At 35.7% G+C, this 27,339-nt stretch overlaps 1 protein-coding gene across 3 annotated transcripts in view; it reads right to left on the bottom strand.

Moving 5' to 3' along the window:
- RNF13 (ring finger protein 13) overlaps positions 1-27,339 on the bottom strand; it is a 194,069-nt gene that overhangs the window by 92,381 nt on the left and 74,349 nt on the right. For all 3 annotated transcript variants that reach the window (XM_055321216.1, XM_055321215.1, XM_055321214.1), the window contains 2 exons: positions 27,041-27,170; positions 21,633-21,713 (listed from right to left, as the gene is read on the bottom strand). In XM_055321216.1, the coding sequence (XP_055177191.1) occupies positions 21,633-21,713; positions 27,041-27,154 (195 nt within the window). In that variant the 5' untranslated portion in view covers positions 27,155-27,170. The remainder of the gene's footprint in view (positions 1-21,632; positions 21,714-27,040; positions 27,171-27,339) is intronic.

Raw genomic sequence — 27,339 nt, 5'->3', positions numbered from 1 at the left:
TAGTGTAATGGGCTTTGTCAATTAATTTGGCACAATTCTCTGGTCCCTTGAATAAGAAAGATTAAGAAGGTGTTACCTTAAGCCAGGTCCACAGCCTACTATCACCTCTCAGGGCCAATCTCTTATTAAAAGGATGCTTGCTCTGTAATCAAAGCTCCTTTTCATTTCTACCTTCTGACAGGGGCACTTTATACCAACACGTAGGAAACCCATGAAAACTACAAAGGCCTAGGAGACTTAAACTAGATGCCATGTATCCTCTCTTTGTTGTTGTAATTCCCTGATGTTAAAACAAGAATGCTGGATAAAAATAGTACATACAGACTGGCACCTCGATATCATCAAATGCAACAGGCTTATAATATATAAATATGTCAATTTCTTTCGAAAGCTTTTGTGACTATCTACAAAGTATACAAAATATAATTTTCCAGCTTGATGAATTTTCACAAACTGAACATACTGGTATCACGAAACAAAATATTAACAGTACTCTGGAAGTTCCCTTCCTCCCTGCCAGTCACTGCTCCTCAAACCCCATTCCTAATATCGCTACACAGACTTCTAACAGCTTCATTTTTGCCTAATTTTACACTTGACATAAACAATACTGTATAGTATAGTAAATGGTCTTTTAGACTTATTTCTCTCAGTGCTGTATCTGTGAGATTCAACCCTACTGTTCAGCAACTACACTGTTGAGATACACTTGGCAGATCTTTCACTGCCATTCCTATTTAGTATTAAATTGTGCGAATATGCCAAAATGTATTCTACTGTTGATGGCTATTTCTAGTGAGGAGCTAGCACATATAGTGCTATTATAAACATTCCATGGACATTAACATCTGTTCAGTACGTACATAAAAGTAGAACCAGAGGATATCAAGCTGGATCATAGGATATCAAACTTTAGTAAATACTTCCAAGCTTTCCAAAGCAGTTTAGATTACCTCTTTTTAACTGGAATATTTAAAATAAACATAAGAATCAAACTGAGTATAATTTTGCTTTAGTGCTTCAGAAGGCATTTAGAACTACGATATTTCAGGATAAACATTATACAAAAATTACTTTCATTAATAAATGACACTGGTTAATAAATGCATAAATAGGTAGATAACTTGATAAAGTGGTTTTGCTTAAAAGATGGTTTCAGGCTGAAAACAGCCTTAACTTGCCCTCCCTTCAGTTTGCACTAACTATATAATAGTAAAATTAAGAAAAGAATATGCAGTACAAAAATGTTGAAAGCAAGGCAGTGCATCTTTCCCTTTTTAACAGTATAAAAGTGAAAGCAGAACATAAGAGACAGAGAAGGGTGAGTTATTTTGTAATGAGTAGCTGAAGTTATAAATTAATTAATTGCAGTAACCAGCAAGCAGTTAACATTTGTTGAGCCATGGCACTCAACACTGTGTGCTGGGCACTATGCTCTTTCAGTTTATCTATATGATAAGCCAAGAGATAACTACTATTATTATCCTTATTTTAAAGATGAGTCTCAAAAAGTTAGGTAACTTCTCCAAGGATACACAGCAGCACGCAATCCCAGGAAGTCTGACTCCAGAATCTACATTCTAAACCACTATATTATTTAAAAAAAATAAAAAAAAATAAACCACTATATTATATTACTTCCATAAGATGACAAAATGAAACAAAACGAAACCTAACTAGGTGAAAAACAAAATGGGCAACAAAAAGAAGAATGAACATATACAAAAATGAACAAGACAAAATGTTAGTCTAAAAGGCAAGTAAGGTTATTCCAAAATCTGATATAAATACTTCAAACAATGAAGATGTCAAAGGGAACTTTGTCATAATTTTTACAAAGAGTTATACTGATCATACTTAATTAGCCAACATTTTCCTGATGAGACAGATGGATTTATTTATATCAACTTTCTATGATTTAAAAATATCCAACTGCTCCTTTCCCTATTCTTTATTAGATCATTCTACCAAAATTTACCAATAGTTTTCACATATTTTTAATTCCTTTTTCAAAAATAGTTGGAGGTTATGCTCATCTTATGCAGTCAAATATCCTTTAACCACTACTTATATTATTTTAAGTTCCTTTAACACTATGATTTGAACACACTGGTCTCATTTCATGACGGCTCTTTCTAAGAGGATGGATAAGACTGAGTTCCTTCCAATAATAATTACTTGGCTAGGGACTAACAGATCCAATAAGAGAAAACAAAGTATAAACAACACACAGTATAACTCCATAGAACACAGCAAATCACTCAAACTATGGGAGGGAAGTAACATCAAAAGTGGCATTTGACTTGGTTCTAAAACTTTACTGTATTTTAATTTGGGGCCAAAAATCAGCTAGACTAACATAAGTGATCTGACCAGCATAACAACAGATAGCCAGGATTGGATCCTGGAATGCAAGAAGATTATCAGTGGAAAAACCTGTGAAATCTGAAAGAAGTCTGTACTTTATTTAATTTATTATATAAATGTTAATTTCTTAGATTTGATAAATGTACCATGGTTATCTAAAATATTAACACTAAAGGAAACTGAATAGAGTATATGGAAATTGTAATATTTTTGCAGCTTTTCTAAATTTCAAAAAAAATTTTAATAAACACATCAACAACAAAAAAGGCAGCAATAGGAACTATCACCCTTTAGCCTGCTCTTGACAGCATACTTCTATTGCAGCACTATAATTGATGTATTGATGTTTCTGGCAAACATGTCACAGTTGTCTCAACAAATTTGACATATGCTACTACTAAGCTATTTTTCTCCTCTTTTCAGTGCCTATCTTTTAAGACTCAAAGGTAAAACATTAGTATTTTAACCATTCCAAGCTTCATGCCACTTGCAAATTTGAGTCATACCTTCTGTGTCTTTCTGCACATCACTGAGGAAAGCACTAAATAAGACAGAAATTTGAGGGTTATATACTAATTAAAAGTTAAGCCCCTTAACTTCTTATAAGAAAAGACTGTTTAAAAAAACCCTCACAAATCTAGATATTACATTTGTAGCATTTTTAAAATCAGTTAACTGAGTATCTTTCATCTCAAAGTTACATCTCACCTTGTATATTGTTAGAATTACAATTATATATTGTTAGAATTCCCAATAATCTTTTTTGGTTATATAACGTATCAAGGAGTTAGATTTTAGATCTTTATAATATGTGATTAAAAGATATCACAAAAATACAATGAACCCATAAATAACTGAAAACATTAAAATACTTAGGAGTGCTAAGTCAGCAAATACTATTTAGACCAACTATATAATTTTTAAAACATATTTCTGAAAAGGTTCAAAAAGCATGAGAAACAAAATTTGATTCCTATTAATATTCTAGAAATGTCAAACCTTAAAAAAGCCCCAGATTATATTTATTAACTGCACTGAGATTAAAAATAAAAAATTTAAAAAAGCATAAAGATTTATATAACATCAATACACAGTTCTAAAATCACCCATCTTGACAATTTTTTTTGACAATTCACTCCAATAAATTTTACCTACTAGATGCTAAAATGAACTTCTACTTTCCAGCCATGATAGAGTAACAGGGACTAGCTTTATCCTCTTGCTTTAAATAACTAGAAAATTAAACAGAAGCTGAAATATCAGCTTTCAGAGAATGGATAACAGCACAAGACAGCAATTGCTGAGAAGAAAGAAATAAATGCAATGAGCCCTGCAAATACCTCAGCTCACTATCTGGAGGAGAGTCTAAGCCTCAGCATAGGACAGGAGAACTCAACAGAGTCTAGGGGTCTCAATGAGTTGAGGAGACAGAGTTCATTGGAGAGGCCAAGGCAGCTAAGGTTTTCTGGGGCACCATATTGGGTATAAGGGAGCTGCAAAGAAGAGAGGGCTCTAGATACATGCAGAGGTGTCCACTCAAGTTCTTGGCTGAGTAGTAATCTGCGTTTTTTAAGAGGGAGCTACCAAAACTGAGAAAGAAAGGATTAAATAGAATAATCCCTGGAGCGCATACACGGTTGGGAATTGTATTCTTATCAGCCAGAGTGGGAAAACTTCATAATATGGAGCACTACATAGAGTCCTCAGAAGACTATTGCCTCAGAAGTGGACCAAATTAGCTCTAAACATTTGAAGTGAATGAAAATTAAAACACAGCTTACCAAAATTTGTAGGTCACAACTAACATAGAGGGAAATTTATAGCACTAAGTACGTATATTAGAAAAGAAGAAAAGGCCTCAAATAAATGGCCTCAATATTCATCTTAAAAAACTAGAAAAAAAGGGGCAGGGGAAAACAAAACCCAAAATATGGGAAAAAATAATAAATAGCAGCTACCTTCCTTCCACTAATGCTTTGGATATGTATTTTTATAGACAACTGGACAGATTTAAAGAAGCTGAATAACACACATAGTGATAGAATCATAATGTGAAGCCTAGTAACACTGACCCCAAAGTCAATGTTCTTCCCATTTGAGCACAACACTCATCTCCACAAAGACAGGGATTAAATATTCTCAGTCTAGCACTCTAATAATTTTGGCATTGTGCTAATATAATCACCACCTCTATGGCAAAAGTTCACATGTGCTTATTATTAAAATTATTAGCAGTCTAGGTTACCTTTTTTCTTCTTGTTATACCTTTCTATTATCCTATTATCCCACCATCTTTCATTGTATTCTGTAGAAAATGGATATGTAGAAAAGTGGCTTTTCAAGTCATTCGCTGCTATTGAAGTTAACTATCATAACTAAATTGAAGTCCTAGAACACACAGACAGCTTTATGCTCACAACTGAGGATCACAAATCATAAGCATTATCATCCCTATTTTGGAGAAGAAAGTCCTTAACTTCAGAGAAGATAACATACTCAAGATTCAGCTGCTAATTGATGGTGCTATGAGTCAAACTGACTCAAATAATGTTTCTTTTCTTTAAGAACACAATGTCTTTCAAATTTAATAGAAATACAAAAAGAAATTATTTCAGTGAGATTGGTGAGACCAAAGATTATTCTATAATGCTATTTCATTTTTATCAATTAAAGTTTTTTTTAAGATTTTATTTATTCATGAGACACACAGAGAAACAGGCAGAGACCAGGCAGAGGGAGAAGCAGGCTTCCTGCGGAGAGCCCGATGTGGGACTTGATCCCAGGACCACGGGATCATGACCTGAGCCAAAAACAGATGCTCAACCACTGAGCCACCCACGTGCCCCTATCAATCAAGTTTTTAATTTTAGTTCCAGTATAGTTAACATACAGTGTTATATTAGTTTTAGGTGTACAATACAGTGATTCAATAATTTTACATATTATTCAGTGCTCATCATGATAAGTGTACTCTTCAATACCCTTCAGCTATTTCACCTATCCACACTCCCCAATTCCCCTCTGGTTCCTATAGTTAAGAGTCTATTTCTTGGTTTGTCTCTCTTTTTCTTCTTTTTTATCTTTATTTTTAATTTTTTTAAAGATTTTATTTATCAGAGAGAGAGAGATAGAGAGAGCAGTGGGAGGAACAAAGGGAGAGGAAGATAATCTCCAGCAGACTCCATGCTGAGTGCAGAGCCCAACTCAAGGCTCAATTCCACAACCTTGAGATTCATAACCTGAGCCGAAACTAAGAGTTGGATGCTCAACCAACTGAGCCACCTATGCGTGATACCTCAATTTGTTTTGTTTCTTAAATTATACACAAGTGAAATCATATGGTATTTGTCTTCCTCTGACTGATTTATTTCGTTTGGCATTATACTCTCTAGCTCCATCCTTGTTATTACAAATGGCAAGATTTCATTCTTTTTTGTGTTTTTTTTATTCCATTGTATACCACATCTTTATTATCCATTCATCTATGGATGGATATTTGGGCTGCTTTCATAATTTAGCTATTGTAAATAATGCTACAATAAACATGTGGGTGCATGTATCCCTTTGATTAAATGTTTCTGTATTTTGGGGGTAAATACCCAGTAGTGTGATTACTGGATCATAGAGTAGTTCTATTTTTATTATTTGTTATTATTACAATGATGATATTTGTGCTAAACAAATATACTTGCAAAGAAAAAAGCTCACAGTGTAGAGTGAATTACAAGTTGTCAAGAAGCTGGTAGCATCAAATCAAAGATATTTCTATATATATAGAATCTATCAGTAAAATTTTTACTTTCTTTCAATACATTTATTCTAACATATATTAAATTTATTTAAGAAAAGATTCCTTGCTGGATCACCTGGTAGATCTGCAGGTTGAGCATCCAACTCTTGATTTTGGCTCAGGTCATGATCTCAGGAGTCTTAGGATCAAGCACCATGTTGGGGTCCCCGCTGATGGGGGAGTCTGCTTGTCTCCTTTTACTCCTGGCTCCTGCCCCCACTCATATGCCCTCTCTCTAAAGTAAATAAATCTTTAAAGAAAAAAAAATCCCCTGATTTATACAAGGAGTCATTTTTAGATTCCATTACAAAGCAAATTCTCTTAGCGTCTACAGTATTATTACGCCAAAAATTACAAGTAAAATATGTTCAGTTTGGGAGAAGATATTTTAGGGAATAGTGGTCAAGTGAAAACTATACTGAATAAAAAGTAAGAAATAATCATGAGCAGTTGTGGTTCAACATCAGGTTCCCCCTGATGCCAAATAACTGTTGACAGTTTTGCATCTCTAATCTGTAAGAGGTACTAAATGTGAAAAATACTCCTAAATGAGATATATAAAACAAGACAAGCTAGTCATCAAGGCATGAAAGTGATCACAAGACATTGGTTTACCTCCAAAATACTTCCTACTGTCAGATAGCAAAATAAATCCTGAGGTTGGAATTTTTTATTTTAACTTTTTTTCCACAGAACTTCTGAGGGCAAGCAGAAAACAGATGACATAAATCACCCTAAACACAACAAACATCAGGCTATCAGATTCTTAAATATGGTTTTTCATGCTCACTGAAGAACACTAATGAACCCCTGAGGAGGCAAACTGTTCAATGTATTTATGGACATTTTGATTATTTCTTACTTCGTAATTTATTACCAACAGATCAACCTGAAACATTGTCATTTTAATTCTCTATTTACTGATATACAGGTTCATTGAACCAATTTGCTGAATCCCTACTCTAATTCAGGTACTGCCAGAGATAAAGATCCTGCCTTTGGGATATTTACATTCTATGCCAGACACTGTACTACAACAGAAATGAATACGATAAAGTACTTGTTTGTGAGGACCTCAAACGTAACATTCTCCTTCCTGGTTTTACATTTATCAACTTTTCAATTTATAAATTCTGAATACAGCTCTAATATCTATTCATCTATTCATATCTAATTGGTAAAACTGCTCAGACAAGACTGAGAAAATATTCCTACAAAATTGCAGTCATTTTGAATACACATACATCCTCAATATTTAATATAAAAAGTGAGTGGTCACCAACTATAAGATAAATCATATAAAGTCTCAAATTAGAAATCCTCTTAATATGCAAACAGTATCTCTACAAAAGCCGAGGATAGGGGCACCTGAGTAGCTCAGGTCATGATCTCAGGGTTGTAGGATCAAGCCCTACATCAGGCTCCCTGCTCAGCAGGAAGTCTGCTTCTCCCTTTCCCTCTGCCTTTTACCCACCACCTGTCACTCGCGTTTTCTCTCTCTCCCGCTCTCCTGCACCCACCCTCTCTCAAATAACAAATAAATAAAATCTTTTTTAAAAAGTGCAGGATATAGAAGAATATCCTTATTATCGAAGAGATTATTTCAAAAGACTAGAAGAAACTGTTCCTTCAAAGCAGCTGCTAGGAGTCCGCCTAGGTGGCTCAGTCAGTTAAGTATCTGCCTTCAGCTCAGGGTCCTGGGATTAAGCCCTGCATTGGGCTCCCTGCTCAGTGGGGAATCTGCTTCTCTCTCTCCCTCTGCCCTGCACCTCCCTACTTGTGCTCTGTTTTTCTCTCATAAATAAATAAATAAATAAGTAAGTAAGTAAGTAAGTAAGTAAGTAAGTAAGTAAATAAATAAATAAATAAATAAATAAATCTTTATGGTATGCCTGGGTGGCTCAGCGGTTGAAGGTCTGCCTTTGGCTCAGGGCATGATCCCGGGATCCAGGATCGAGTTCCACATTGTGCTCCTTTTGGGGAGCTTGCTTCTGCCTCTGCCTATGTCTCTGCCTCTCTCTCTCTCTCTCATGAATAAATAAAATCATTAAAAAAATAAATAAATCTTAAAAAAAAAAAAAGAAAGGAAGGAAGGAAGGAAAAAAGGAAGGGTGGAAGGATGGAGGGAGGGAAAGTTCAAACCTAAGGGCATTTTAAAAATAATGAAGATGTCAGGATCCCTGAGTGGCTCAGTGGTTTAGCGCCGCCTTCAGCCAAGGGCGTGATCCTGGAGACCCGGGATCCAGTCCCCCGTCAGGCTCCCTGCAGAGAGCCTGCTTCTCCCTCTGCCAGTGTCTCTGCCTCTCTCTGTGTGTGTCTCTCATGAATAAATAAATAAAATCTTTAAAAAAAAATAATGAAGATGTCAAAGAAGAATTAACAAGGAAAATTAGAAAATGTTTTGAGACAAATATAAATAAAAACACAACATACCAAAACTTAGGCAATGTAGCAAAAGTAGCTCCAAGAAAGAAATTTACAGCTGTAATTGCTTACATTGAAAAAGTGAGAAAGATTGCAAATCCACAACCTAAGTTTACACTCTAAGAAACAAGAATAAGAACTGAATCCAAAACTAGCAGAAACAAGGGAATAATTATTATAGCAGAGATACAGTGCAATTATTTTAAAAATTATTTAAAAAATGGGGGCGGGGAATCCCTGGGTGGCTCAGCGGTTTAGCTCCTGCCTTCGGCTCAGGGAGTGATCCTGGAGTCCCTGGATCAAGTCCCGCATCGGGCTTCCTGTATGGAGCCTGCTTCTCCCTCGGCCTGTGTCTCTGCCTCTCTCTCTTTCTGTGCCTCTCATGAATAAATCAATAAAAATCTTAAAATAAAAATAAAAAAATAGAGGGGGCACCTGGGTGGCTCAGTTGGTTAAGCGTCTGACTTTCGTTTCTATTCAGGGTCATGATCCCAGAGTCCTGGGATTGAACCCCATCTCTGCCTCTGCACTCAGCATGGAGTCTGCTGGAGATGGTCTCTCTCTCTCTCTCGCTCCTACCCTGCTCATACTCTATCTAAAATAAATAAATAAAAACTTTAAAACATAGAGAAAATCAGTGACAACTAGAGTTGGTTCTTCAAATAAGTTCAACAAAATTGACAAACTGTAAGTTTGATTAAGAGGATTCAAATAACTAAAATCATTAAAGAAAGAGAACATTACTACCTATTTTATAGAAATAAAGGTTTATAAGAGGGCACTATGAACAATGTAGAGTAAAAATTGAATAACAGAAGAAATGCACAAATAACTAAAAACACACAACCTGCCAAGACTGAATCATGAAGATATAGTAAATTTGTTGAGATCCATTACTAGTAAGAAAATTGAATCAATAATCAAAAACTTCCTAAGAAAGAAAATCCCAAAAGCCACGTACTGGTGAAGTCCACCAAACATTTAAAGAAGAATTAACACCAATCCTTCTCAAAGTCTTCCAAAGAACCGAAGAGACAGGAACACTTCCTGCACATTCTGTAACAGCAGCATTACCCTTATACCAAAGTCAGACTCCACAAGCAAGAAAAACTACATTCCAATATCCCTTATAAAGAACAATGCAAAAATCCTCAATCCTCAACCAACTTCAACAGCATATTAAAAGTATTATATACCATAACTAAATTGGATTTATTCCTAGAATGAGAGAATGGTTCAATATATGAAAATAAATATAATATACATTAATAGAATGTAGGGAGAAAAAAATCTCTCAATCATCTCAATTCATAAAAAAATCATCAATGCATGTAGAAAACATACTTGACAAAATCCAACACCCTCTCATGATAAAAACACCCAGGAAACTAAAAAAAACAAAAGAGAGAGAGAGAGAGGAGAGAGAGAGAGAGAGAGGTAAACTGACTTGCCATAATAAAGAGCATATATTTAAAAACACACACACATTTAACATATGCTCAATAACAAATAACTGAAAGCTTTTCTTTCAAGATCAGGAACAAGACAAGGATGCACACTTTTAGCACTTTTTTTTTTTTTAAGATTTATTTACTTAAGAAAGACAGTATGTGAGTAGGGGGGAGGAGCAGAGGGAGAGGAAGAGGGGAAGCCGACTCCCCACTGTACATGGAGCCTGACACGGGACTTGATCTCATGACCTGGAGATCAAGAGTTGAGCTGAAAACCAAAAGTCAGACACTTAACCAACTGAGCCACCCAGGTGCCCCATACCACTCCTTTTCATCATAGTACTGGGAATCCTGGCCAGAACAATTAGGCAAGAAAGAGAAATAAAAGGCATTCCAATTGAAAAGGAAGAAGTAAAATTACCTCTTTGCAGATGACATGATATCTTATATGTAGAAAACCATAAAGATCAGAATTAAAATATAATTACAACCAATAAACAAATTCAGCAAAGTTGCACAATACAAAATCAACATGCAAAAATCAGTTGCATTCCTAAACTCTAACAAAGAACAATTCCAAAAGGAAATCAATAAAACAATTCAACTTACAAGAGCATCAAAAAGAATAAAATACTTGAGATAAACTTAACCAAAGTGGCAAAAGACTTACACCTTGAAAACTACCAAATGTTGCTGAAATTAAAAGACAAAAATAGACATACTATGGATGTCAATTCTATCATGGATTGATAAGACTTAATATGGCTATGATGTCAGTACTGCCCTAAGCAATCTATAAATTTGATACAATTCCTATCAAAATTACAATGATTTTTTTTTGTAGAAATAGAAAAATCCATCCTATAATTTATATGGAACCTCAAGGGACCTCTAATTGTCAAAATTATATTAAAAAAAAAAAACAACAAATTCAGAGCTCTCATACTTCCTGACTTTAAAACTTACTACAAAGCAGGGCATCTGGGTGGCTCCGTTGGCTAAAGCTCCTGACTCTTAATTTCAGCTCAAGTCATGATCTCAGGGTTGTGAGACTGAGCCCCACACATCAGGCTCCACAATTTAAGATTCTCTTTCACTCCCTCTCCCTCTGCTCCTCCCCAGGCCCCTGTGTGCTCACTCACTCTCTCTCAAAAATAAATAAAAATTTAAAAAATCAAAATATACTATAAAGCTACAGTAATCAAAATAGTATATGGGTGCGGATGTAAACACAGACTAAAAGACCAAAGAAAAAAAGCATAGATAGCTCAGAAATAAACACTCACATATAAGTCAAATGACTTTGACAAGTGTACCAAGACCATTCAAAGAAAGGATAGTTCTTTCAACAAATGGTATTGGGGAACCTGGATATCCACATGCAAAAGAGTAAGATTGGACTCTTATCTTGTACCATATAAAAAATTAACTCAAAGACCTAAGAGCTAATATATAAAACTCTTAGGTAACACATAAGGGAAAAGCTTCATGACATTGGATTTGGCAACGATTTCTTGGGCATTAAAAGCAGGTCTCGGTGCTAGCTTTCTGCTATAAACTGCAAACCGCCTCCCCTCATGGGACTGATTTCCTCAGGCAACAAGTGCCAACAAGACCCTGCCCCAGAGGAATAGTTCAGGTCTGCCTCGCAGGCATCACTGCAATTTGGAGTTCTGGAAATCAGTCAGAGGCCTGAGATAAAAAGGCTCCACTCGAGCAAGGTGAATGCAGGATTGAGATTGATATCGAAGACAAATAGGGTGATTGAGGGCTTTTCTGTGAAGATTCACTGAAGAGTAGGCAGAGCAAACTTTTAGCTCCCAGGTTAGAGAACAAGACATAGCCATTTTCATCCTGCCCATCAGTGCTGAATCACTTCAGGGACCAAAACAGTGCCACTCAGTGGACACCGAGAGGCGTACACCAAGCCCCACACCCCTGCGTCTGGGAGAAGCATTTCCACTAGAACAAGTCAGCCTGAGAGTGAGTACAGCAGGCTTCTCCCCCAGAAGACCAGCACAAACAACTAGCTTCCCTCAAGTTTATTGATCATGGAGGGCTGCAAAGCTTCAGCTCTCGGGGAAATAGAGAATAAAAGTAAAAAAGAAAATCCTATTTCTTTTTGTTATTTTTTCATTTCTTATGCTTTCCAATTCCTTTTATTAATTTTCTAGATTTATATACATATACTTTTTATATGTATTTTTTGTCTACTTTCATTTTATCCTCCTTTATCTTTTATGTTGGGATCCAGATTCTTTATACAAGCAGACCAAAACACACTCAGGATCTAGGGTTTGTTTTCATTTCTTATTTCCTTGTTTGGGTTTTTTTTTTCTTTTTGTTTCTTTTTTCTTTTTTGTAAAAACAAAGTTTTTACTCTTTGTTTTTGGGGTTTGTTTTTTAAATTGTTTTTTTTTTTCTTTCTTCTTTTCTTTCTGGACAAAATGACAACACATAAGAATTCACCCCAAAAGAAAGAACGTAAGATAGAACTCATGGCTAGGATTTAATCAGTAGAGATATAAATAACATGTCTAAACTAGAATCTAAAACATTGATTATAAGGATATTAGCTGGACTTGAAAAGAAAAGCATAGAAAACATTAGAGAATCCCTTACTACAAAGAAAAAAGAACTAAAATCTACTCAGGTCAAAATTAAAAATACTATTACCAAGATGCAAACACAAATGGAGACCATAAAACTGAGGATGGACGAAGCAGAGGAGCAAATCAGTGATAAAGAAGATAAAATTATGGGGAATCCCTGGGTGGCGCAGCGGTTTGGCGCCTGCCTTTGGCCCGGGGCGTGATCCTGGAGACCAGGGATCGAATCCCACATCGGGCTCCCGGTGCATGGAGCCTGCTTCTCCCTCTGCCTGTGTCTCTGCCTCTCTCTTTCTCTCTCTCTCTCTCTCTCTCTCTCTCTGTGTGTGTGTGTGTGACTATCATAAATAAATTTTTAAAAATTAAAAAAATATATATTTAAAAAAAAGACGATAAAATTATGAAAAATAATGAAGCCAAAAAAAAGAGGGAAAGAAATGTAATAAACCATGAAGACAGACTTAGAAAACTCTGTGACTTAGTAAAACGTAATAACATGGGAATCACAGGAGTCCCTGAAGATGAAGAGGGGCAGAAGGTTTATCTGAACAAATTATAGCTGAAAACTTCCCTAATCTGGGGAAGGACACAGACATCAAAATCCAAGAAGCACAGAGAATTCCCATTAAATTCAACAAAAGCCAGCCATTCTCAATGCATATCATAGTCAAATTCACAAAATACACAGACAAGGAAAGAATCCTGAAAGTAGCAAGGGAAAGAAGGTCCTTAACCAACAAGGGAAGACAGATTAGGTTCGCAGAAGATCTGTCCACAGAGACTTGTCAGGTCAGGAAGAGGTGGAAGGAAATAATTCAACATGCTGAATGGGAAAAATATGCAGCCAAGAATTCTTTATCTAGCAAGGCTGTCATTCAGATTAGGAAAGATAGAGTTTCCTAGACAAACAAAAACTACAGGAGTTTGTGGCCACTAAACCAGCCCTGCAAGAAAGTTTAAGGGAGACTGTTTGAGTGGTGAAAAAAAAGATCAAAAGCAACAAAGACTAGAAAGGACCAGAGAAAAATCACCAGAAACACTAATTCTACAGGTAACACAATGGCCCTAAATTCATCTCTCTCAATAATCACTCCAAATGTAAATGGACTATGCTCCAATAAAAGACACAGGGTATCAGAATGGATTAAAAAAAAAAAAAAAACAAGATCCATCTATATGCCACCTACAAGAGACTTATTTTAGACCTAAATACAGATGCAGATTGAAAGTCGGGGGATGGAGAACCATCTACCATGCTAATGGATGTCAAAAGAAAGCTAGAGTAGCCATACTTACATCAAACAGATTTTTTTTAAAGATTTTATTTATTTATTCATGAGAGACACAGACAGAGAGAGAGAGGCAGAGACACAGGCAGAGGGAGAAGCAAGCTCCATGCAGGGAGCCTGACATGGGACTCGAACCCATGTCTCCAGGATCACACCCCAGGCTGCAGGCAGCACTAAACCGCTGTGCCACCAGGGCTGCCCAGACAAACAGATTTTAAAGCAAAAACTGCAACAAGAGATCAAGAAGGGTACTACATCGTAATTAAGGGGTCTAACCATGAAGAAGATCTAACAATTGGGGCACCTGGATGGCTTAGTCAGTTAAGCAGCTGCCTTAGGCCCAAGTCATAATCCCAGAGTCCCGGAACCAAGCCCTACACTCCCTGGGATTGAGCAGGCACCCTGCTTCCACCCCTCTCTGCCCTGCTTGTGTGTTTGTGTGCTCACTCTCTGTCTCAAATTAATTAATTAATTAATTAAGTCAAATCTTTTTTAAAGAAATAGGGAAAAGAATATCTAACAATTGTAAATATTTATGTACCCAACTTGGGAGCACTCAAATATGTAAATCAATTAATAACAAACATAAAGACACTCATTGGTGAGAATACAATAACAGTATAAGACTTTAACACCCTACTTACAGCAATGGATAGATCATCTAAGTAGAAAAATCAACAAGGGACAGAACAAGGATATCTACTCTCACCATTACTATTTAACATTGTATTGGAAGTCTTAGCCTCAGCAATCAGACAACAAAAAAGAAATAAAAGGCATCCAAATTGGCAAGGAAGAAGTCAAACTTTCACTATCTGCAGACAACATGATACTCTATGTAGAAAACTCCAAAGACTCCACCAAAAAAAATTGCTAGAATGCATACACGAATTCAGCAGTCACAGGATATAAAATCAATGTGCAAAAATCCGTTGCATTTCTATACATCAATAAATGAAGCAATAGAAAAAGGAATCGATCCTATCTGCAATTGAAAGAGATAATCTCTTGGTTGTAGAATTATGTATGATTTTCATATTCTTCTTTAAAAATGTCCTATATCATCTTAATTTTTATGATGAGCATATATTGCTTATAATTAGAAAAATATATTTTCATGGGAAGAAAAATTAAAAATTACTTTTATATCAAATTGAGAAAGCCAGCAAGAAAATCTAATGAACACTACTAAGTGAACAAAACAAAGATGCGCAGTAATCAAACAGGGAAGTGCAGGGTGTGCTGAGTTAGGAGATCAGACATGTTAGCCTTCTTTGACTTACATGTGGTTGGAAACTAAATAGTACAATGTGGGTGGGTCCAAGGATGATGGACGAGACTAGGGCCCAAACTGGAAGAAAAAAAGCCAAGGTTGGATTTGGGGAATTCTACATGAGCTGGGAGGGTTATGTGTAGACTTTCCATGCTTTCCTTCAGGTCCTCCACCCCCTTACTCTTTCTCCCTACCTCCACACTTCTCCAAGTAATAAATTGTCAAAATGAAATAATTTTTGCTATTCTCCACACCTAATGAAATGCTCTATTCCCTAGTAAAATTAAAAAATGAATGAGCAATCATTACCTTTGAAATTAACAGGAAAAGATTTTAAAAGCTCAAAATTCACTGAGGAGGCATTCTTTTTTATACCTTTGTGCATTTGAAAAAATGTATTGATTTTAGAATTCCTATTTTTTGTATAAACAGGTGTGGTGTTACTTCTTAATTTAATGGTTCCATTTTCTATTTATCCCTTGAAAGAGGAACTCTAACCTTTGTTATAGACTACAAAGTGAAGGTGATATCATCACAGTCAACAGTTTCTTGGAGTGAGGAAGCTAAGTATATCCAGTCTAACCAAGACTCCTTCATGTCACAAAACTATCAAGTGTTCTGGAAGGGAAAATACAAGTAGCTGCTCTTAAGCATCTTCCCTACAAAGAAAACAAAGAAGCATCACAAATAAGGCATCCAGGGGATCCCTGGGTGGCGCAGCGGTTTGGCGCCTGCATTTGGCCCAGGGCGCGATCCTGGAGACCAGGGATCGAATCCCACGTCGGGCTCCCGGTGCATGGAGCCTGCTTCTCCCTCTGCCTGTGTCTCTGCCTCTCTCTCTCTATCATAAATAAATAAAAATTAAAAAACAAACAAACAAATAAGGCATCCAGGGGGATCCCTGGGTGGCTCAGCGGTTTAGAGCCTGTCTTCGGCCCAGGGCATGATCCTGGTCCCGGGATCAGGTCCCACATCAGGGTCCCTGCATGGAGCTGCTTCTCCCCTCTGCCTGTGTCTCTGCCGCTCTCTTTGTGTCTCTTGTGAATAAATAAATAAAATATTTAAAAAAACAAAAACAAATAAGGCATCCAAACAATCATGTTTCCTTGCAATATTTGCATTTTCCTTCACTAGAGAAAAAAAAAACTTTTAATTTCAAGACTTTGTATTAAACAAAATCATTTCTTCCAAGAGAGTCCTGAAGTTTAAATTTTCAAATAAGGGATCCCTGGGTGGCGCAGCGGTTTGGCGCCTGCCTTTGGCCCAGGGTGCGATCCTGGAGACCTGGGATCGAATCCCACGTCAGGCTCCCGGTGCATGGAGCCTGCTTCTCCCTCTGCCTGTGTCTCTGCCTCTCTCTCTCTCTCTCTCTCTCTCTCTCTCTGTATGACTATCGTAAATAAATAAAAATAAATAAATAAATAAATAAAATAAATAAATAAATAAATTTTCAGATAATAAGTCTAGTTTGGGGAAAATTAACTAGTGATAACACAGGGTACTAATTTAAGAATACTGATCAGGAGAAATAAACCATATATAAGAATACATATATCATAAAAGGTACAAACTATGGAATGATACAGTCAAGGACACATTTGCATCCCATGACCTTCATCCTCTATGTCTTCTCCTTATCAACATGAAGAACATACACTAAGTACTAGATGAGAAAAACACTGTATACAATGATCACGGTATATCTAGTCTAAAAGATTTTTGCTGAAAATAAGATTTACCATTGATAGCTGTACTCAGGAAATCTGATGCTAGCTTTACAAAGGCTTCCTTAGAGATAAATCTGGTTTTCAATTTTTTAATAATCATCATTATCTACTTTAGTTATGCAGTCACTTCTTAAAAGTATATAAATAAGAAACCTAGAATAGTTTGATCCTTCTGAGACTAGCCTTCAGTGTGTAACTAAATTATTCTAACTATATTAATAATAAACCAAGAGTCTAGCAGGAGATCCTGCAAGCATGACAAATCTACAAGTAAAACCTTGCCTGTTCACTGATGCTTTAATAGTTGGTTATTTCAAAAAGGTAAGAATAGAGACCTATTTTACACTATACCATTCTGGGTAGATTAAAGACCTCATGAGCATGGAGTAGGGGATATGCGAAAAATTTACAAGTTTTTGGATGAACAGAAGAAGGTCTAATGAAGACTAACGGAAACTAATTCCTTGTGAGTGTCTAACTCTGGACAAGGACCACACCACACAGTAGTTCATTGCCAGGCCTCTTTCAAGGTATTTAGACTTTAGGGAACAAATTGATGCCATACATCTTCCCTTCATATCTAAGATACAGCCACAAAACAGACACAAAACAAAACAAAAAACAGCCAGTCAAAAGCTATAACTGAAAACACAAGAGTTCACCCCAGGTAAAAATATCAAATCTTTCTTTTAAAACTTCTACAACACTACTATTTTCAAACTATTTCCCTGCTCAGCAGGGAGTCTGCTTCTCCTCCCTCTCCCCTTCTCCCCCACTTTGTGCTCTCCCTCTCTCTCAAGTAAATAAATCCTTAAAAAAAATAAAACTTCTCTAACCCTAGCATGCCATACTTTAATCCATGCAAGATTCACATTTTTATATTAAAGCTCAAGTTTTCTTTGGCTCTCTGATTTTTATATACTTGATTATATTTTTAAATGACAGTGGGGGTTGAAAACCTCTAAATACCATTAGCTTAATATTGGAGCATATGTACATGGAATGTAAACACAGAATTTCAACTGACATGTGTTATACCATATATATCTGATCTCTTATAAATGGCAGAATCCAAGAATATCATAAAACCTACGATACAGAATTTATGCCTACAAAAACTATTTTTAACATACTTAATTGGTTTTATAGACATTTCACTATAGAGAACCATCCCCACTTGATCACCATCAAGTTCTCCTTGTAAACAATAATGAACAGGCTACCATTTGTGAATTCTGATTCTGGGCAATGGCAAGCCAGCTATGCAAATATAAGACCCATCCATAATGATCTAACAATTTGTTAGAACCATTCTCTCCTTACTGCCCCTGTATCTCACTTCCTGGGCTTGCCCTATATTGTCACAATGGGAAAAAAGCAGGCAGATCCTTAAAACTATTCTTTCTTTGGCAGTGAATAAGCAAATTTGTCAAAACATCTTTTAAATGTAAACTGAGTTTATAATAGCATAGTAATAGAGGAACACCAGTAAGACTATGGTTATCAGGAGTTAATGCAACTCTTTAAAACAACCTTACTAAGCAGAAAGGCTCTTTAGTAAAAGGATGGTTTGACTCCTTAAGCGCAATGAAAGAAAGGCTGCTAGCTCAAAATCATCCGTAAGCAGAGAAATGCAAATTAAAACAAGATAATACTTTTCGCCCATCAGATTGGCAAAGGTTAAAAAGACTGATAATAACCAGTATTGAAAAGGGTGTAGAAAAAAATGGGTATTCTCATGCACTGTTAAAGGGAATAAATCAGTACAGCCTTATGGAAAGGTAATTTAGTGTATCTAAGAAAATTCCAGATGTTCACACCCATTGACTCATCAATTATGCTTCTGTAAGTCTCTATCCTAGAGAAATAATTTATTTGTGGATAAGAAACAAAAATATCTGTTAATGGGAAATGACTAATAAACTATGGTCTTTCATATTACAGAATACCATGCAGTGCCTAATAGGTGCAGCTGTGGAAAGATCTCTAAGACATAATGCTGAGTGTGAGGATGTGCAGGGAGTCCAATTACACAGTAACATTGTAGTGAGTATCTGCCATTCATTGTGCCCCCAAATTTTCTGAACCCACTTTCCCCAAACTATGGATCCCATCTTTCCAAAGCAGACTAAAAAAACAAAAATAACAAAATCTATAAACTGTATTAGCCAGCCTCCAATAATAGCTAGTATTTCACTAAAGTATGTGGTAGTAACTCTGTGGCCCACAGTCAGAACAATCAAGATGTTAGATTTGTGAAAACAGTCTGGCAAAGAGTATTTCCTTAGCTAGGGAAGCAGCAGAAGCAGAATGTTTTGAGGTAAGATCACAGAGGTTCCCTGATGGGAGAAAAGGTGCTATGCTTTGGGGGTCAGTGGCTGCATCAAACCTTTCTCAAGCAATTTCTACAAGGAAGTTCTGTGTTTTGTTCCTGACAATCTGGAAACTGCCTCTCCAGAATATGATACTCTAGACATCTTTATCCCCTCATAAATACTTTTCTGGGTAAATTAGCTAGAATTGATTCCATTATAAAAATTAAGAAACTTTTCAGACCTACAAATGGTAATCACTTACGAACTTTTTGAGTTCATGAATTTATGAACTAAAAAGCACCACATATTCAGAAAAAGATCTGAAGGTCTTTAAGGTCACACTGTATTTAATGCTGAAGAGGACAGTGGGATTGACATGTATAGATGAAGAGAGGGTAATGGAAGGCTTTTCCTTTTTCTTCTGTATGTGTCTCTTCTATTTAAATATTTTTGCAGTGAGAAATAGTCCTACAATGCTGGGAATTTTTTTTTATAATTTAAAATCTTCAAAAAATTAAAAACTAGCCTGGGTGGCTCATCAGTTGAGTGTCTATCTTTGGCCCACGGTATGATCCTGGAGTTCCCGGGATCAAGACCTACATCGGGCTCCCTGCATGGAGTCTGCTTCTCTCTCTGCCTATGCCTCTGCCTCTCTCTCTGTGTGTGTCTCTCATGAATAAATAAATAAAATCTTTAAAAAAACTTAAAAACTAATATGACCCTCCCAAAGGGGACTGCCATCCTAAATGACAATAATAGTTTTATGGTACTTAAATGTGGAATTTTAAGAAAGAAAAACCTGAAAACATTCTGTGGCACATACACACAAGTATTTTAACTTATGTAGCATAAAAATCTCAGCTTGTAATAGGGAAGGACTTTCTCACCATGATCCCAGATATAGAAGGAAAGCATAGCAATTTTTAACTACGTAAACAAAACTACTTAAACTTTAAACAAAGTTAAAAGATGAAGTATAAGCCAGAAAAATGACGCGAAACACATATAATATGGCAAATAATAAATTTTTCCAGTCTATAGAGAGTTCTTAGAATCAGTAAGAATAGACATTTTAATTTAAACATGGGCAGAGAGGGGCACCTGGGTGACTCAGTCAGTTAAGAATCTGCCTATGGCTCAGATCATGATCCCAAGGTCCTGGAACGGAGCCCCTCACTGGGCTCCCTGCTCAGGGAACAGTCTGCTTCCCTCTCTCCTTCTGCCCCTTCACCCCTCCACTCTTGCTTGTGTAAATACACACTCTCTCAAAAAAATAAAAAAATATTTTAAAAAATAAAAATGGGCAAAGAGCATTAACATGTAATTCACTCTCGCATTCACATGCACACGTTCACACATACACAGGGCAAAAAATCTTAAGATGTTCTCAATTTCAATGACTTTTTTTTTAGATTTTGTTTTATTTATTTGACACAGAGAAAAGTGTGCACAACCAGGGAGAAATGCAGGCAGAGGGAGAAGCAGGTTCACCCCTGAGCAGGGAGCCCAACGCAGGGCTTGATCCCAGGAACCCAGGATCATGACCTAAGCTGAAGGCAGATGCTTAACTGACTCAACCACCCAGGAGCCGCCATTAGATTTTTTTTTTTTAATCATTTAACTAAAATTTGGTAATATCTAGTATTGGGGAGGGTTGGGGGAAAAAGACAGTCTCAGACACTATTGGTGGGAATCTAAATTGTCTCAAGTTTTCAAATGGCAACCTGGAATATACAATAAAATTTTAAACCTGTGTTCCATAAACAAAGCAATTCTACATCTGGAAATGTATCTTATGCAAATAAATAGACAAATACACAAAAATAAAGACATTCACTGTAGCACAGTTTATAATAGCAAGAACTGGGCAACCTAAAAATCCACATGAAAATTTAAACAAATAAATATGCAAAAATCCATAATATTTCATGATACTGCAAAACTATCCAGGCATTGCAAATAAAAATATAGATCCCTCTCTAATACTATGAAAAGATGTTCTAGATGGAGAAGTGAAAAGGCCTGGAAACCAAGTAGCATGTCTCTATTTAATATTAAAATATGGATTCATTATATAAGTAAACACTTACATAAATATATGCATACACATACATCTATAAACACACACACACTCCCCACACACAGCACATATCTTAGAAAACATGTCTGAAATACATACCAAAATGTTAACAGTGGGTAGTCCAGAATGATACAATCATAGGTTATTTTCATTTTCTTTATATCTTTTGAATAGTCTGAACCTTTTACAAATGTTTATGTATGGGTTTTATGATAATAGTAAGAAATTTTCATTCTTTAAACAAGGAATAAAAATGACCTCACTAAATACTTTGTGCTTTTACCACATATTATTATTACTTGCTTACCTTTAAACCTTCAGCTGGAAGTCTATAACCAAATCTTGCTGGAAGGTCATCAAATGTCTGAGATGCATTTTCAAAATTATACTAAATATAAAATTAAAAACAATCAAGTTACAACCAATTTACACATAACATTAAACAAAATGTTTATTTAAGCTGTCATTTGATTTATTTATTATTTAAGTTGTCACTTCATAATTCTGATCCACTATCACAGCTTAACACAATTAAATCAACTTTGTAATGCACATCTGCTAAAATAGCAAGGAATATATACCATTTACTACATATACAACTGCTTAGATTCTGATTTCACATAATTATTGTGTGAAATTAAACCACTTTCTGCTTTCTGAGTTCTTCCCTAGAAAGGAATTTTCTAAACACATTATTTTCCAGCAAGAGTTCCCTTTGACTTTCTCCAAAGGGTCTGATTTAATAGAAGAGATATTTCTGGCTCTATCTACAAAAGATGGCTTTTCCCCAGAGAAAGAAGAAGCATCAAATCATTTTTAAGAAATTGACGTTTCTATATAATCTGGACATTTTCATCTAGAGCTAAACAATGAAAGGAGTAAATTCAATGAAATACATCCATATAGAGAACCAAGGCTTTCAAACTCTTAAACTTTCCCCTTCCTTATACAGATTCCTATGCTACAGTATTTATCAGTTCCCTTTTTCCTTTAAAAAAAAAAAAAAAGGAAAAAAAGCAAGAGTTCTCTGTAATTGTAGAAGATAACAGTAATGATAATTGCAAAATGAGTTTGCTGTATTATTTAAGAATGTTCAATCTGCTATACAGAAAAGAGAAACAAGGAAGATAGATGAAACTAAGCAAAGATAGTAAACAAGTAACTTCCGAAACATAGGCAAAGCTTTCATGATGTATTAGAAGTTAAGATAGCTTTTTGCAAACAGTAGGCCAAAGATAGAAAAAAACAGAACACTGTTTTGAATATAGGTAAGATGGATAGAAGAAAGCAACAGTGTTATGTATAGGTAGCAAAGGATAGTAGGAAAGGATCAAGCAAACTTTAAATATTCACAAAGCATGGATTAGGTCACAAATCCAGATTGAGAGTTTTGTCATCCTTCAATCAAATGCCCACTGGTGATCCACATTCTAAATTCACATGGCATCTGCCAGAGACAAATAGAAAAACACTCTGCAGGTTAACAGCAAGTTATAGCTGTGTTCAGATGTAAATATCTTGAGTCTCTTCAATAGAGCCAACAAATTTTGGATCCAAAAACTTTCTGTCAATTCCCCTTATTCACCCTCAATTCAGGTCCTGGTAACCACTCTGTGACCAGAGAAGCTAATGCAACATTGAGAGAAACTGAACAAACTAATAATTGCCAACACAGGATTTGGGTGGTGTAGTCCTAGCATTTCACTTGAATCTTATCCTGATTGTCTTAACATACCCATGTTTTACCTGTAATTCTCATTCTAGGTGATTAATTTAATATAATGTGTGATTCGAGCATCTGAATTTGGTCACTAAATCTATCTACTCTGTTATCTCTGGGATAATCAGCCTGATAGTATAGCTGGAAGCCAACACTGCTTCAGGGTAATTTCCTATTGTAACAATAACTCATACTTACAGAGTGCTCTATGGTTTACAAAGTGCTTTAGAGTCACAAGGGCTTTTTATATCCATTATCACAATGTAGCATTTAACCTCTTAATTAAAACATCTTTAATTGATTCAAGTGTTAAATTTGAGAAAGTCATTTAACTCCTCCAAGACAAAGACACTATTCTAAAATAAAGAAACTGATCTAAATCAACATAGATAGACCAAAGGAAAAACACAAGTGTCTCCAGGCAGTACCTTTTAAAAAAAAAAAAAAACTGTACTTTTAAAATCAGGAAATGGAAAATACAACTGTACTAAGTATTTTTTTTATCACTTCCTAGTACTGAGGAATTTCACTTTTTTGGTTAAAATCTCAGAAATAAAATGTCTATAGCTTGAACAACAATATTTGCAACACTGGGACTTGGAGTAAGTTTTGTTACTGAGTGAGATCCATTTTGAAATTGCTTCATCTTTCCATTAACAGCAAAATATGGATTGTCCCACACGGCCTGTCACAATAACAACTGTTTAAAAATAAAAAAAATATTCCTATCATGAACAAGACAAACATACATTTTTAACACAAAAGTGCTTTATATTTTTAGTATTGGAGGGTGGGCTGCTGCTCATGAAATTAAAAGAATGTTCACTGTTAAAATTCTTGAAGTAGAAAATAAAGTTATTCCTCTCTGTAATCCCATCCTCAGTGACTGCCACCTAACAGTTTTAATCCACCTCTTTTGAAAAGGTCTTTTCTCAACCTATTCTTTCCTCCCACAGAAGCTTTAACAGAAGGTTTAATTTATAAAGTAACAAACACTAACAATTATTAAGCATTTATGATATCATGCTAAACACCTGACAATTGTGGTTCCCTTATTTAAACCTTACAAAAGCCTTATAAAGTCTCCCACTATTTTATCATCCTCATTTTACAGAGTGGCCACAAAATGTTGAAAATAACTTGCTCTAGTAGATTAGAGGAACCAGGATTCTCACACAGGCAGTCTGGTCCCAGAGCCCTAGCTCTTAACTCACTGTCCCACAATGTCTCTCATACAGTCTCATTTCCTAAGTAAACAGAGACTTAAGAGATATTAAGCTATTTGTCCAAGGTCATGCAACTGCAGGGTGGTAGAAATGGAATTCAACTCACATTCTAACTCTGTTGCAGGAGCTCTTAACAACACTATATAATCCAATTCATTCACACTACTAACCACTGGGTGCTTCTCTCCTACTCTGCCCACTGAACCTCACGACCACCTACCAAGCAACAGATTCTCTCTGACAAATCCCTAAAACAGAATAAAAAGTAGATTGGGAGTAAACCAGAATTGGGTTGACTCTCTTTGAAACTACATTAAGATGGATACAAATTCTCAGCAAGATCATGGCACAGCTCAAAGCTAACTAGCCACTTGTACCCTGTGTACCTCAGAATAGACAACAACCATCTGATTATCTCAAAAGTGTAATGCCTCTGCCAAATCTAAAGTTTCATGTTTCTAGATATAAACCCACATAATTAATAATTTCTCATTTCATTTTGGATCAAAGAGAGAAATGATGAGATAAAAGATGATGAGGATGAATTGCTAACAGAAACAACAATAATCTAAAGTACCAAGGACTAGATGCTAGTAAAAGAAAATATGAAAGAAATCTCCAAAGAAAAGCTATTAATTGGTTCAAACATTTATTGAATTTCTACTGTAAAAAAAATGAATTTCTACTGTATAACTCTCATTAGGCACTAGAAACTAAATGTAGTAAGACACAATCCTGCCTTCCGGGTACTCATGGGTCTAGGGGACTTACTGACAAGTCAGCAACACACTATAGTAGCACCTCCATATTCTCTTAGAACTCTAACTAGTTCGACAAATACTATTGCCAGGGAATTAACAAATGGGAGAATTCAACTGCCAAAAACAAAATCATCTGAATTTTATTTTTTCAAAAACAGCATCCTAATACCAGTCCAAAATGGACCAACCTGATGTCCAATTTATTTAAATCTGTATTACTACACATTCAGATTTCAGGATGCTTTCATTCAATTAAAAGGAAGTGCTACCATTTTCTGGTTCTTGACTCACTTCCTTATGCTTGTGTTACCACATCTAGTTCCTCTGCCTTGATATTTAGTTCCCCTTTTTGCTAGTTACGTGCCTTCACAATCTACTCTCCTCCAGCTATGTCTGCACCGTCAACCTTCTACCCTTTAGTGTCAGCATAAAAGCCTCCATTTAAGCAACTCCCATGCTAACGGTTCCTTCCCCAGATTATATCGACATACATTCCACACATTTAGTGGCCTGAAACATAGAGAACACTGCTGGCAAGGACTGACTGTACTTCTATGCCTAACATTTTATTGTGTCTACATTAAAAAGAAAAAAAAAAACACCTCAGTAAGTCTCATATACTGCTCGAGGTAGTGGGTAAAGGATGAGGAGAATGATAATTATAATGAAGATAAAAAAGATAAAACATTTACTATGTGTTAGGTACTGTTCTAAGCAGTTTACCTTATTTAATTATCACTACTACATACCAGTTTACAAATAAAGAAACTGAAGCACTTACAGTGGCTAAGTAATTTGATTAGGATCACACAGCTGGTTTTAGAGTAGTTCACTAAAACTTATTTAGCCCATCACATAGCTGAACCATAAAATAACAATCCACTTCAGGTAAAAAGTAAAGAAGCAAGACAGTGTGGTAGATATTACAAAGAACAAAGTTGGGAGGGGAGAATATGGAAGAAATCAAAGGAAAAAGAGGCTCACGGGAATCTTCATTAACTGATCAGTCCATAAATCCTCTACTTCATTTCAAAAGTCACCCCCAAAATATTCCAGGGCTTTGGGGACCAATTTAGTGGAAAATTTGCAGGGCAACGGACTCTTAGTCCTTACAAGTTCTACTTCTACTCCATCTAGACTATTCCAGAAAAATCTAATCAATTAGTTCTCTACTAAAGAGGGTAACAAAGGTTGGTGAGTTTCATAGGGATTAGAATTGCTAAGATTCAAAAGTTAGGATACAGAAACCAGCCTGGCTCTCCCAAATTCTGCAATGATCCTAGATACCTCCCCAAGTACCACAGCATACAGAAACATGACTGAGGACTACATGAAGCTTTGGTCAGCAACAATTCTGGTCCTTCTGTTTCTAGGATGACCTAATGTCATTAAGCAAATCACTTATACCCAGAAATTAAAAATTATAAATCTTTAGCATAATACCTAGAGTAGAGATATACATACATACACACACAGCTAATTCTTCTTTTTCTGGCTTCACAGAAATGAGAAACAAAATATGTACACTTCCCAGCATAGAGGACAGTAAGACAACCTAGAAAGAACTACTAAGATTTTGAGGAGCAATCTTCTGTAAAAACTTTTCTCAAAGACAAGATTATTATGCTTCCCTTCCTAATAATGTTAATCTGAGCTTGAAATTTTCTATAAGAAAAAAAAATTTTCTATAAGCATCTTATATAATTTTTCAAAATATCACTATCAAAGTCATTAGAGCTACACTAATTAACAAGAAAAACAGTAAGATTCTACACAAATACACAGCATGTAGATACTCGTGTGCATGAGCACTCATGAGAGTGCATATACACTCTCAAAAGCACCAACATTAATCAGGTACTTATTGTATGTCAGATCTTATGTTAGATATTAAGCAATAAAAAGATGAGTAGGGTCCTCTATAGGTAAATGTCTTATCACTTAGGGCTTTTTAAAAGCTTTTCTCTGAAGTATACTTTTAGACACAAATAAATTTTATTATACTTACTGCTAAAATGTCTGCTTCTACAGGTAGTAGGTTTAAGAATGCAAAGAGCTGGACAGTCAAGATGGTATAGACTTGTGTGGCCGATAGCATGAGCATTCCTATGGAGAGCAGCATTTCGCTGTAAAATCACCTGGAAGGCAAGCAAGTAAGTAACAATGAGTTCTGGTGCTTTGCCCCTGAAAACAAGTCATTTCATATATTAATTCTCGATGTCCAAAAATCCCTTAATTACAAACGTGTTAACATTAAAATTAAACATATTTCAAAAGCATAAGAATTTACACAGGTTTGGACATTTA

This window comes from Nyctereutes procyonoides, unplaced genomic scaffold, assembly GCF_905146905.1.
Source record: "Nyctereutes procyonoides isolate TBG_1078 unplaced genomic scaffold, NYPRO_anot_genome, whole genome shotgun sequence".
Lineage (NCBI taxonomy): Eukaryota > Metazoa > Chordata > Mammalia > Carnivora > Canidae > Nyctereutes > Nyctereutes procyonoides.
This window is presented reverse-complemented; position numbering and strand designations above follow the sequence as displayed.